This window comes from Rhinatrema bivittatum, chromosome 13 (genome assembly GCF_901001135.1).
Source record: "Rhinatrema bivittatum chromosome 13, aRhiBiv1.1, whole genome shotgun sequence".
Classification (NCBI taxonomy): domain Eukaryota; kingdom Metazoa; phylum Chordata; class Amphibia; order Gymnophiona; family Rhinatrematidae; genus Rhinatrema; species Rhinatrema bivittatum.
In genome coordinates, this window is record NC_042627.1 from 16,346,505 (window position 1) to 16,360,075 (window position 13,571).

At 40.7% G+C, this 13,571-nt stretch overlaps 1 protein-coding gene across 3 annotated transcripts in view; it reads right to left on the minus strand.

Moving 5' to 3' along the window:
• The window catches only part of LOC115075195 (uncharacterized threonine-rich GPI-anchored glycoprotein PJ4664.02-like), a 32,763-nt gene that overhangs the window by 10,091 nt on the left and 9,101 nt on the right, over positions 1-13,571 (minus strand). For all 3 annotated transcript variants that reach the window (XM_029575441.1, XM_029575439.1, XM_029575440.1), the window contains 7 exons: positions 13,023-13,087; positions 10,775-10,932; positions 9,742-9,851; positions 7,838-7,896; positions 5,785-5,921; positions 3,863-3,987; positions 2,847-2,905 (listed from right to left, as the gene is read on the minus strand). In XM_029575441.1, the coding sequence (XP_029431301.1) occupies positions 2,847-2,905; positions 3,863-3,987; positions 5,785-5,921; positions 7,838-7,896; positions 9,742-9,851; positions 10,775-10,932; positions 13,023-13,087 (713 nt within the window). The remainder of the gene's footprint in view (positions 1-2,846; positions 2,906-3,862; positions 3,988-5,784; positions 5,922-7,837; positions 7,897-9,741; positions 9,852-10,774; positions 10,933-13,022; positions 13,088-13,571) is intronic.

The window sequence follows — 13,571 nt, forward strand, 5'->3', positions numbered from 1 at the left end:
AAAAACTGATTGCCACTGCACCCTGAGCCAAGATTTCAGCATTGCTCACAATTATTCCAAGATTCTTTTCCAGACGGGTAACAATAGTCATGTGCCCGTGTTTGAAAGAATGGACAGAACTTCATTGCCCATATTGTTTTATCCTTTAAAAAAGGAAAGGAGGTCACTAAATTTCAGGTTTGTTTCAGTGCAGGCTAACTACACTTAAGTTTTAACATAAGTATCCACAGTGAAATTAAGGGTATGCATGGCAAAACATTTTGCTGCCTTTAATATGGAACTTGGCATTGACAGAAGAGTAAAAAGGATTAAGATTTGTTTTTTTTAATTTACTACTATTTCTGTAATTGTTGGTTGTGTACTCTTCCTAGTTATCAGTTTTGGAAATGGAGGTGCATCCCAGAAAAGGTAGCTTCAATTCTTTGAATTGAGAGCAAATCTTAAGGCATTCAGTCATTTAGGTGAACAATTTGTGGTCCCTTATTTTATATTAGGTGAGGGTCTGTGCTCTGCTGGAATGCAGTACCCACATAGGGATTGACAGCAGTCTAGCGTGGATTACATTTTCCAACCTGCACTTCAGCAAGAAGCGTATTGAGTTCTAGGGCCTGGTGCGACATTTGAAGTGCTGTCTATGTAGGTATCAGAACAGAGTGGGCCACAGGGCCCTTAGCCCCCTTCAACTTTGGGCAGGAATCTCCCCCCCCCCCCCCCCCAAACATAAGGAGCAGTGTACATGACCCAAAAGGGAACAGTTCTACTTGAAGACCCTCCACGCTCCCTTTCACCAGGTCAGTCTGGGCTGCTCCTCCTGCCCAGCACCTTTAATCAAACAAATGCTGCCCATGCAGCCAGCATTGGCATGGTCTATCCTTTGAACCATGAGGCCCCAAGGGTGCTAAAATTAATCCTTGAGGTGAAGTAAGTTTCACTACTAAAAAGAGTTAAGTCCCAATTATATCTATGGGAAGTGAATGGTTCAAAATTTTATTTTAAACCAAGACATGACAATCAAACCAACATGAATATAGAGAAATACAAAGGAAAAAGTCTATACTTGGAAGTCAATGAAAAAAAGTACCATTCTGGCCAGTGCTCTGTTCAGTCACAGCCCCAATATTCCTTGGGTAATGCTGCAAAGAGATACAGCTGAAGTGTCACGAAAAGATACCAAAGCTGAAGACCACTTTAAGAGACTTCCCAGACTTGAAGTGTGGAAGAAAGTTTTAAGGTGGTTACCAAATAAAACCAGCAGGCAGGTTAGTTTCCAGTTTTAGCTGAATACTGCCACACAAAAACACTGCTCTATACTGCTTAAACCGTCAGCCCCAGCATCAAGACCGAGGCCCTAAAATCAATTGTTTTCTCCCAAGAACTCAAGCCTAGACTGCACTTCAAACCAGAAAGGCCGTAATTTGTTACAAAGAAGGATGTGCACAGCTATTTGTTTTATTGTGTTAAATTATGGATTTTATTTCATGTTTTACATCACTATTATTTTATCAGGAAGGTGATTAAGTGATTAAAATAAACTTGCATTTGACATTTAGAACAAAGTCAAAACACCTGGGATCAAATCTCAAACCCTATCCAGATAGGCCCTATGTATAATTTTAAACTGTTTTAGTGTAAACATCAGAAGTCAATTTATGCAGAGAAGTCCAAGTGCTTTTGCAACTTGCAACTGGTAAAATCCACAGCCAAATCCTCAGACCATTTAGAATCCAAACCTGTTTAGATAAGGGGCTTTGTTTTCACACAACTTATACCTCCAAGCAATCCTGTTAGTCTTCTGCAAGGCAGTTCTAAGAAAATTGAAGTCTACAAGACACTGAATCCCACTCTTGTTACTGTATGACATGAGACTTCTAAATAACCATAAAGGTAGGCATTGGGAACCCTCCCCTTATCCTTGCAATTCTGGAAAGATACAACCTCAGATGTCCCAGTCACGGGTAAGATTCCATAAAGTCAAACTTCACTTTCCCATAAGTGAGAGGCTGACCTGAATAGAGCCTGGTGGTGGGTGCAAAACCTTTTCTGGGTCATCTTGTGTTTCTCCTTTCACAAGGAGCACAGTATATGACCAACTGAACAAGACCATAGTAGCTTACAGTGTAGCAGGGATATAGGATTATTTGCTTCTAAATATGGTACATCATATCTGTTTTGACTCAAGCCTGCAATAAGATGTAATAGGCACACCACATTCTGGGAAGTGAAGAATTAAGAATCAGCTACCCAGAGTCTGGGGCCCCAGACAATCTAACACCCCCTCATAATAGCCAACCTCCACTACATTCCCCCCCCATATTATGGGCACCAACTCATTTAATCTCTCATCCCACTACTCCCCCAGTTGTGTGATTAAGACTTTAATGATCTGCTTTGAAGGATGGTGAAAAGTAGAAAAGGTAAATACCTCACTCTAGGGAGCATGGGGATGTAATCTGCTGCCAGAGTACTTAGGATTGGACCAGAATATTTTTAGTTCAAATGGTTACAGTTAAAATTTCACCCTTAACCCTTAGAAGAAAAAAAAAAAAAGTGTGCTACAATGGGAGTAAAGTTGTCTGCTCCTAGTTCAGTGCAGTTTTAACTAACGTGTGCTACACATTCCACTAGAAATAAGATTTTACTGCAATAGTAAGGGTCGGCACTGATTCTTGCTATGGTATAGCATCAGCAAGAGGCAAAACTAAAATAGACCCAATGGCCCCCTTTATAGGCATCAGCTTTAGTGCCGTATTCAAACAGGATTACTTCCGCAGGCCTAAACACACAGGCTTTACGATAAACCTACTACTCCCTCCCAAGTTCTCCAGAAATCCCAGCAGAATACTCACAGAACGTCTCTGATCACCACCTGCAAGGGACTGAAGTCTTTCCTGAGAGCTTGCAGCACCTTGAGAAAAAAAAAAAAAGCATGTAAAAAAAGGTTTCCTTTATACTACAGCAAGCTCCTGTTACACCACAATCTATTCCTCTAAAGAGCAAGGACTGCAACACCACAGTAACAAGCTTTCTCCATTCTTACACCCTTTCAAGATCTCAATATTAGTGCTTCTAGGACTAAATCCTCAATACAGCATGCACAAACCATATGATAATATGGAATATTAAGCATAGCAAAAAACTTTCATGGAAAGGATATGACGTGTCTAGGGATTACATGCAGCTTCTCCATTCACTTCTTGCCCCCATTTTGAAGTCTCTCCATGGCCTCTGCTCCTCGTTTTAGTTACTATTGAACTAAGTGATCTATTCATGAGCAACATGAGAAATTTGTTACGAGGCCAATGCTATGCAAAAGTTTCAGCCAGCACCATTTAGAGACTCTGTATATGCAAGTTTATTTTATGCATATTCATGGTGGATATCCTGAAAACCTGACTGGCTGTGGGGTCCCCAGGACAGATTTGGGAAGCCTTGACCTAGGAATACTGTCTAGTTTTGAGGTGGGATGAGAGTTTGGTGTAATCTGATCTCCTCTTGACATTTAACTGTACCTACTAGTCACTAGTCAGAGCCCCATTCTTTCCTGTCTAAGTACCATGGCATCACCTTTTATTGCAAGGTCTGAAACTACATGACATTGACCAATTAGTCAAACTGAAGATACGGTGTCCAGATTTAGAAGTAGTTTATAAAAAAAAATAAGTGTTGTAGTTAGTAGATTACATACATTTAAGCTTGAACAAAACTGTCATACCATAAAGTATAACCAGTCATTTGCACTACAAATTCCTTCCAGAAGCCAGTTAACACCAGCCAGACTCACTGGGTGCATGGAGCTGACTCAACCTCCTAAAATTATGGCAATGCTTTTATTTGCTATTGACAATGAATTTCTGATACACACAGCAGCAGACAGGCTCCTGGTGAGGTTCTGGAACTCCGTGGATGAGTGGTCCAATAACTTCTCATCAAACTTCCTATCTGTGATTCGCAAGCTAATGGGGAAAACTTGCAGGTCCAACCGTACACCTAGAATGGTAAGAGCAACTTGTTTAACAAGGAGAAGTGAGGACTTATCACATTTCTTTCTATGGCAGAAATAAAGAAAGTGTAAACTGTAAGGGTCTAGTTTAGTTTAATTGCTTCTCTTCCCATGCCCCTACATCAAGAAGTGTAAGCTTCCTAGTCAACCTGCATACCCTGCTAGTACCACAAGCTACCAGCAATATAACTGGAGAAGATTTTATGTTATTAGGGCAGGACCATGTAAAACCCAAAGTACATAAGTCACAGAGCACCACAGTATTCTCCAGGGAGGAGAAGTCCACAATCATGCCAAGATTTGTTGCTGGAAGTTCCTTCCATTAAGTCACTTTGACAGACTTAATATCTTCTTGGATACAGATCTCTTTGGAACTCATTGCCTAGGGAACCATGGGTTTATTGATTAGTTTTCCACAAAATTACATAAATCCTAGTTTGCATCTACATTTGGTGAAGGAATTCTTGGTGTTAGAAACCTGCAGATTGGACAATATATTTTGTTAATTTTAGAGTATATTCTGTTTTTCTGAACTTTAGTTTGTGTTTAATATAAATTAAAATATGGTGAACTGCCTATGTTGTGTTTTTGCCCAGAGTCCTTGCTGGAGGGATGGTTTTTTTTTTTATAGACCTACATGAACGTATGTTCATTGTAACTATAACAAAAAGTTAGCGGTTTACAATTTTAACTATAAAAAACAACAAACTATAAAAAAAAAAAAAAAAAAGTTAGCGGTTTACAAAAACTATAACAAAAAGTTAGCGGTTTACAATGAACTATGTTCATTGTAAACCGCTAACTTGAAGCGATAGTTGCTGTTCATTGTAAACCGGGGTGATATGTATATTATACAGGAACCTCCGGTATATAAATCCTTAAATAAATAAAAAATAAATGAACGTTCGAGAGTTAATGCCAAGGCAAGAAAGACAGCTGGCTAGCTATGCAATTCACAGGAGGAGATTTTAATTTGTGATCTTGTCAATAAGACACAAGACAGTCAGAATGCGCTAGTGAATTAGTATCATTTGTGCCTGGGGGGCGGTAAAGCTTCAAGGGCATGAATGATGCAACTGAAAGAAACAGAAAACATGGATAAGAGTCAAGTGTATTGCCACCCATGTCTGAATTCAGCTATACTCCTTTCATTTGTACACATTGTGGTGCTAAACATTGTATAACAAGGTTTCTGTTTTCATTACCCTTCCAACAGATTTTGAACTGCATAAACATCAGGCAAGATTCCAGCAGGGTACACACTTCACTCTGAAGCAGCCCCTCCATTTAATATTCTTCCTTTCAGACATGGTTTGAATTATAACTTTCAAAAAGAAACTAAAGACGTGGCTGTTCTGCCGAGCCTTCCCCACCACTAGCCCAACTTAGAACTGTTCCATCACCTATGTAAATAAACAAACGCTAATTATGCTCACAAGTCGTCATGAGGTCGGCTCCTTGCCTCCCCTCCCACACTATTGTATATAGTACTTTATCTTCGTTCTCCCTCTCTTTCCTTCTCCCAGTTAAGGCATCCTTGTTATAATGTAACTTTATGCTCCTTTAAATTGTCTGTTGATTGGTTTGTTATAGTTACTGCTTAGTTCGATGTAAACCGAGTTGATTTGTATCAAGAAAGTCGGTATATAAAAGCCTTTAATAAATAAATAAGTAAAAAACAAACATGAAAGCATGAGCCTCTGCCTCAAGCAGCTACCAACATGTCACTGATCAGATCATTGCACCCCCCAAGCCAAAGCTTAGTGCCCCATCAGAATACTGACCATCCACTGAGAGAGAGGTCAGATCTATGGACTGGTTGACAAGATGCTTCAGCAGCTGCAAGATTTGGTGGACATCAGCATGAATCTGTGTCTCGATATAAAGGTCCCCTCTACTGTAAAGGTCTCCTTTGATATTTCTGTAGAAAGAACATTCGGGGTTATTAATGCAGAAATAGTCAGCTTGGAGCTACAAATCACAAATTAGACCCATGGTTTAAAAAAAGATAATTGGAAGTACCCCCTTTATAAATCAATCACTGTGCCTCATTTCAAGTGAGATCTTGATGCCAAAGACGACATCCTTAAGATGGCAGTGTTCCCCACGACTGCAATAGCATAAAGCTTGGAGTTCATTCTTAAAAACTGAATTTATCCAGAAAGGGGAAGCCCCAGTTACTTTCATTGGGTTAGAAAAGATTTCTTAATATGATCCAGTCATATTTTCTGGATTAAACTATAAGCATCCCTGCCTCTTTGCTGCAGCCCAGTTACTGTAAGGGGTTGCTCGATTTCAAGGGGTGCTCAATTCTAGCAGTGAATGCACCAACTCAAAACCACTAGAAACCTTTTTGAAGATGTCACAACTGAGGGAGACCAGAACACACCTCTGCTGCAACATGATAGAAATAGGAGTGAAACTCAAGCCCCACCCTCTACAGACAAGACCACCACCATAGACTTTTTAAAATACATTTTAACCTGTCTTCTCAACAGGGACTTAGCCGAGCAATTCTCCACTAATGCAGAAACATTGAACACACCCCCTGGGAGTTATCAAGAGGAAACTGCAAGGATTTTGGAGGAGTTGTACTTACCTGATAGTTCAGCAAGACGTTATAGTTTTGGTTTGAGATAATGTAATCAGAGGAAAGTGACCCCTACTAAAAACAGGTACTGGGGAGGTCATCAGGAGGCAGGTTCCTGCCTAAAAATGTACTTTAAGAGGAGTTTTTAATATTGGGAAGCAGATTTGTTTTTGTACAATTTTTTTTTTTTTGCAGTGAGATACCAGTTCTTTTTGGATTGTTTTACCCGTCAGTGCCAGTAAGACTGATTTTGAATAGCTTTGGAGTCCGCATGGTGATTGAGAGTCTCCAGGCTGAGAAGCAGAAGAGTCCCTGAGAAAGAAAACCCAAAGGGCCTTGAAAAATTAAAACGTTCCTCTTTACAGGAACCCCAGGCGGTAATTGAGCAGTGCCTGATCCATGTACTTCGTTTGAACTGTATCATGTCATTATAAGGCTTGCCTTGGACATCCCGTTGATTGTAAACTGGTGTGATATGTCAAATTGAATATCGGTATAGAAAAATAAATAAATGAACCCAAGAGTTGATCAGGATAGGGCCACATTTGCATTAACTTTGAAAGCAAAGACGTGTCTACCAGTAAGCTCCCTGCTAAAGAGCAACGCCAGTCAATACACGAGGCTGACGGGAGAGGGAGGATAGTGGAGGCACTAAGAATGTTTCTCTTGGCAACTGAAGCCAGCCTGTGATGAAAACACACGAGATGAGAGGGAATTAGCTTGTTTATGCGATACACACACATTCACAAACCCAGAAGTCTGCCAAACTGAGTACATCTATTTCTTTTTCAGAGGAGTGGGGAAGGGATGAGTGGCAGCTCCGTCAGTTTCTTCACATTCCTTTGGGCTTTTATCAATAGGAACTAGGACTAGAATTGGGAGCCCTGCAAGGGTCTTTGCAGCTTACCTGGGAATTCCCTTTATCCCCTCTCCCCAGTCATTGCTGGGAGTCCTCTGTCAGGGACCATGCACCGAGGCTCCTTTTGGAAGGCTGCTGCCAGCCCGTAACTGGGGCTCTGGCCGGCTTGGAGAGGCAGACACCTGACCCAGGCCCTCCGTATAGCACTGCACAGCCACTCACGTTCAGTTTCTATCATAAGAGCTCCTGTGTCGCTGTTCTGAACCTTGGGATTCTCCTATTCCATAAACTCTTTGCATGGAACCCAGGGATAGTTTCCTAAAACGGTCGGAGCCAGTATGTAAACTATTGTAGTCCTAAAATTCTGGGATTTGCTGTATGTACCTACCTGACTTCCACAAGCCGGAACCGCCTGATTGCAAACTTTAGGTGTAGAGCCTGGACCACCTGCGAGTAGGGAAGGGGAGGGAATAAAGTGCTTCAGTTAGAAGGAAACAAGTCTCTCCATAATGAGCTTGTAGCTCCTTATTTCTGTCAGGAAGCAAATGTGAACCCTCTTAACACTAGCAAGAATTAAACTTGCATTATAACCTAAACAATCCGTTTAAAAATCTACAATTCTAAGCCTTACATTGCCTTGGCAGAGTCTTTGTACATTTTTCACATTGTCTAAAAATAATGTAGAGATCAAATGCATTAAAGTAGGTGTTCCACCGATCTATAGAGCATGCTGTACACTTGTACCATGAAAATTATAGAAATGTTTTAAAAGTAGTTAAAATCTCTTGCATAAGTCTTCCACACCTTTGAGTCAAGTGGCATGAAGCCTCTTTTGCAGCAACAGCCATGAATCACTTAGGATAAGTGTCTAATAACTTTACACTATGGGACAGTACAGTTTTTGCTCCTTGGCAAAAGAGCTCAAGCTCTCTCGAGTTGGCTGGGGATAGTGTGGACTGCACTCAAGTCTTGACACAGATTCTGGGCCACATGAAGTCACTCACTTTCTTGCTGAGCTACACCGTTCTGACTGCGCTTAGGATCATTGCCCTGCTGAAAGGCAAGTCTCCCCCAGTCTCGGGCCTGTGGTAGACTGAACAAGTTTTCCTCCAGGATGTATCTTTCTTTACAAGCCTCGTTGTCCTTACTGATGCAAAGCATCTCTATGGCACGCTACCACCATCATGCTTTTCTCTAGGGATGTGTTAGCAGGGTGATCTGTTTTATGCCACACATCACTTAGCATGGAGACCATGAAATTCTAGTTTTGTCTCAGACCACAGAGTCCCCCCAAGTGCTACTTTACAAATGCTATGCAGCACATGATAGGTATTCAGCAGTGGCTTCCTTCTTGCTACTCTCCCATACAGGCAATGTTTGGGAAGTCATCTTGAAACACTTGAACAGTCAACATTTTCTCCAGACTCAGAAGCCTCTGTAGTTTAAAGAATCTTACACTCAACAGGAACTGCTAAACTCTGGGATAGTATTCAAAGGGGTACAGAGTGGGGAAGGCTATAAGAATATTTCAATGTATTTTGAATCTCTCTTCAGGCCATGTCTTGTCCATTACTGTAAAGGGAACATTTGGCACCACCAAGACACTGCTGCAATAAGGCCATCCTTCCACTTTCCTTTTTATAAGGACGGGCCCGACATTGCCTGAATGGCCATTCAGAAATAAAGTTAAAGTTATAGCCTTTGCCCACTCTGTACCTTTGATTATCCAAGAGTTTAGCATACCTTGACCATTGCTTCAAGTTCACTTCATACAACAGAAACAGCTCTCTGCTTCCAGGAGTATGAGAAAATAAACTCAGTTTATGGGCCTCGGTAAGAACTTTTTTTGAACTGGAGCTAATGTTTGCATTGACAAAGGGTGCAAAGATTTGTGACCTCAAGACTACTCTTTACAGTAATTACTTTGAGTATTGCTCTAGTTCTCATGATAAGCAAGTAATTTAGATCAGTTAAAAACTAAATTAATGCATTCTGATTTATACTTTAGACAGCAGAATGTGAAACATGTACAACGCTGTAAAGACTTAAGGTATTATACCTTCTACCCCATCCTGGGGATTTCCATCCCATGTGCTACAACTTCTACACTTTGTGTTACTGTAAGTTTGACTCCTTTTGCTTTATAAAATTACATTCCCATTATTTGAAATGGACCACAAACAGTTTGCAGATTCTGAATTGAACTCAACTTCTGTTTTTCCATATCAGCGTTATCATACTTTAATATTTTTATTATGTTTAAGCCCCAGAGCAAGGGGCTGCCTCCTCTACCTCATCTTCCAGGCTGCTCAACAGGCCCATGGTGGATTGTAGAAAGCCCACTCTCAAAGTACAGAAGGAAAGAGACAACCTCTCAGGCTCCAGGTTCTGCAGTGTGTAGTCTGAAGAGGGAAAAGGAGGAGAACAAGAATACAGAGCACACAATGTGCTGGAGCAGAATGAAATTAATCCAAAAAGGAGACAAGGCAGAGAAGAGTCAAATGGCCAGACATTTTTATCCTAAACAAAGCCCATATGGCAGACCTATGGCACAAATAGAACAAATCATTTATTAAGATGAAAGCTTCCTGGGGTTTAGCGATCCCATTGTATGTTTAAAAATATGCTCTATGCTAGGCAGAGATTTACTACAGACTGAGGCTGCTATTCAGAAAACCAGTGATCAGGAAAGTTACCCGGATAACTTCCATCTGGATATTCTGCAGAATTTTAGCCCAGGAAGTGTTCCACTGATTACCCAGGTAATTTTAAGATGACTATTGCTGACCAGTCTTAAGCTTGTATTGCATTGGTGCTTGCTGACTAAAGATTAACTGTCTCTGGTCTGGAAAGCCCATAGTGCCACCTTTCTACCTGGCTACGTTTTGTGCAGATAAGTTACCAGGATGAAGTTTAGTTGGGGGGGGGGGGGGGGGGGAGGGAGGGAGGGAGGGAGTACATTTTGAAATCTGTTTTTGTCCAAGTCACTTACCCAGATAAAACCTTGTACTATAGACTAAGATTTTTAGTTTGATGTTTGGGCATGGACAAGGAAGATTGTAACTTCTAGCCCTTAGAGTTTTGTATTGTATACTAGTCCCTAAAACCTTGCAGGCATCTCAGATCATCAACCTAATATTGTATTGGCTAAGTCTTTTGGCAAAATCATGCTTCTAAACTACAGTGTTGCTATTGTTAATGTGTCAAAAGTGGGATTATAGGAGAGGCAGATAACGAACGTATCGAACAAAAGATGTTCCATGTGGTACAGGAACCAGATTTATTCTAGAACTTGGGTTATTATTCACTTAAAGCAGTTGCTTACTTTTTGACTGGAGAGAATGGACGTCTATCGACCAGTTGAAAGAGGAATAGGTTTTCCTGTATACGTCTGTGGTAACAGTGCGGATGATGTCAGAGCTAGAGGGCACAGGAAGGTCCTTACGGAATTCAATCTCACATTCAACCACCACAGAACCATTCCTGCAGAAGATGGGAAAGACAAAATACTAAGCCAAAGAACTTAATGGAACTACTTCAGTAATGTGTAAAGTATAAAATGAAGTCACGAAAGACAAGTCAGAGAAAAAACTAATGCAAGTCACATGTAAAAGAAACTAGCATACTGATGACTCCACTTACATGGAAATTATCCTGGCTATAAGCAGGCATAGTTTGATTAGCCCCAAAAGATCCAGTGTCAAAAAGGTTTGAAATTCACAGGAATTGGAACCCATCTGTCAAAAGCATTCTGCTAACAGTATGCTTTTTAAGAAGGACCAGAAGTAACAGCAAGACCATTTAACTTTAGAATGTTTGGTTTGATTCATATTTTATTTTTCCTATAATCAGGATGAGCTAGAGCAGGGCTTCTCAAATCTGTCCTGGGAAGCCACAGCCAGTTGGATTTATAGGGTATCCACAATGAAAATATACAAATTTATTTCATGCATATTAAGTCTAAGGACTGTTGTGGGGTCCCCAAGACAGGTTTGGGAAGCCCTGCACTAGAGATTGTTCAGTATATTAAGTCTCCAGTTCTTGGGTCTCACTTTTCATATAAAAGGTATTACCCATTTTAGTGCTTTCTCCACCATTAGAGAGAGACTAGGCAATTGGGGCAGTACCAGAAGTTTTGCTTTGCATCAGCACACAGGGCTCTGCCTTAGGACTATTGGCCAGAGTCTCTAATCACAGGAAGACTGACACTCAATGCCTCCCCACCCAGGTAGCATGCAGGGAACAGGAGAGGAGAGGATGAGGCTAGAGTGGAGCGAGCCACTGCTTCCTAATTCAATCCCTCCCCTGTCGTCCTACAGAAGAGGGAAACTGGAGTGCACAAGTTTAGTGTTTTGTCTCCAGATTACATTTCTGGTCTTGTGTTGTGTGTACAACCAGTGTGAGGTATTCTACTAATGTAGTCCAGCTTGTTCAGTTTTCCCCAATAGGTGCTGTATTGCTAGTTGAGTGTTTGTAAAGCAGATTAAAAATCTAAAGACTTAGTATTTTTAGAACTCCTACTTTAAGTCCCTTCTCCAAAGATCTTACATTTTAAGTGTGTACATGAGGCAACAGAAAAATCCTTTTGAATAATGTCAAGGTGTCATGGAATTGGACTTCTGGCTTCCCTTATTCTCAGCCCATTGTTTTGAACACTAGGGGGCTGAGGCAATAAAGTGCACCCAGCCTAACACAAGGGTTTATGTACAGTTGGACATGCATTTTGGACGCACTAGACCAGCACATCCAAAAAACATGTGCCCAAACTGCATAGATAGCATTCACCACATGTAAATTCCATGTAGATGAGGCTATTAGCTATTACTCCCAATGCAGAAAACCACTAGGCACTAAACACTTTCCAATTTGACAAATTTAACTCCAGCCCCAGAGCTGGTGTTAAGACAATCTAAGTCAAGGGCTCATGATAAATTACTGTCCTCCATGGTTCCTCCTACTTAGGATTGTTGTGACTCATTTGTTAAACAAAAACCCAAAGAATGTAATGGCTAGATGAAAAAAAATTCTGGACTCACTTAACACTGAACCCACAGTATATATATGCACAATAGCAAAGGGCAAAATAGACGTCACAAGCCCATTACAATTCTAGGCATCCGATGCATTTGAGCACTAGGGATGCCCAATATTTCCTTAAAATGAAGTGCTGCATTAAATGATGCGTTAATACTGAATCAGACACCCAGGACATGCAGATGTGTGCATTTTAGGAAAATGGGTGCTCAATATAAGCACCTGTTTTAACGTGCATCTTATTGCATCAGCCCTTAAGCCTTTTCCCTGCTAGGAAGATTAGCAATGCTATTTTAGGACCTGATGTACTATTTTTGCATTGCTGCCTTTCCATAGGTAGAGTTGCTTGAATATGGCAGACAGGGTTGACATACAATCACACTCCGAACCATGCACACAAGTGTTTTTAGTGTGGGCAATTTTCAAAAACCTCTTATCCAGCTAAGTGGGTATTTACCTGCATAAATCGTTTTTGCATATTGTCCAGTTATGTGTTTTTATAGGATTGTAGCATGCAGAACTGGACAAGATATACTTACAAGAAGTGGAGAATGCTTGTTTGGAGATAGCGTTTGTCATACTTTGAGTAAAACATTTTGTTTAGCTGGAAAAGGAACACAAGTGAATGTTACTACAGACATGGCCAAGAATAGTCTTTTGGGAGTATGAGTGTGGCAAAAAAGTATGGATTTTTTTTTCTGAAGCAGCATGGGGATGCAATTTACTTTTCTAGTGGGTGGTCTCAGGGATAGTACTTTAAAGCCTCTGGATTCAAGACCCTTACTACCATGCAAAAAGGATTAAATCCCCCTAGCTGAGCTAGGAGGATGATCCCAACTATGAAAGCCTACTTACTACCTTCCCTCCCACAAAAGCTATTCAAAAAAGATGAAATAGGTCATGAACAAATCTAAGATTGACACGCAAGAGCCTCAGATCACATCCTGGTACTGGCCAGCTTGCTATATTTTAAACTGCTTTCCATTTTACAGCAACAATATCAGCAGCTGACAGCTCTTGATTTAACTCCATAATAAATCACAGGAAAATCATTTCAACATGAAAACCGCATTGGACGAGAGGAACAG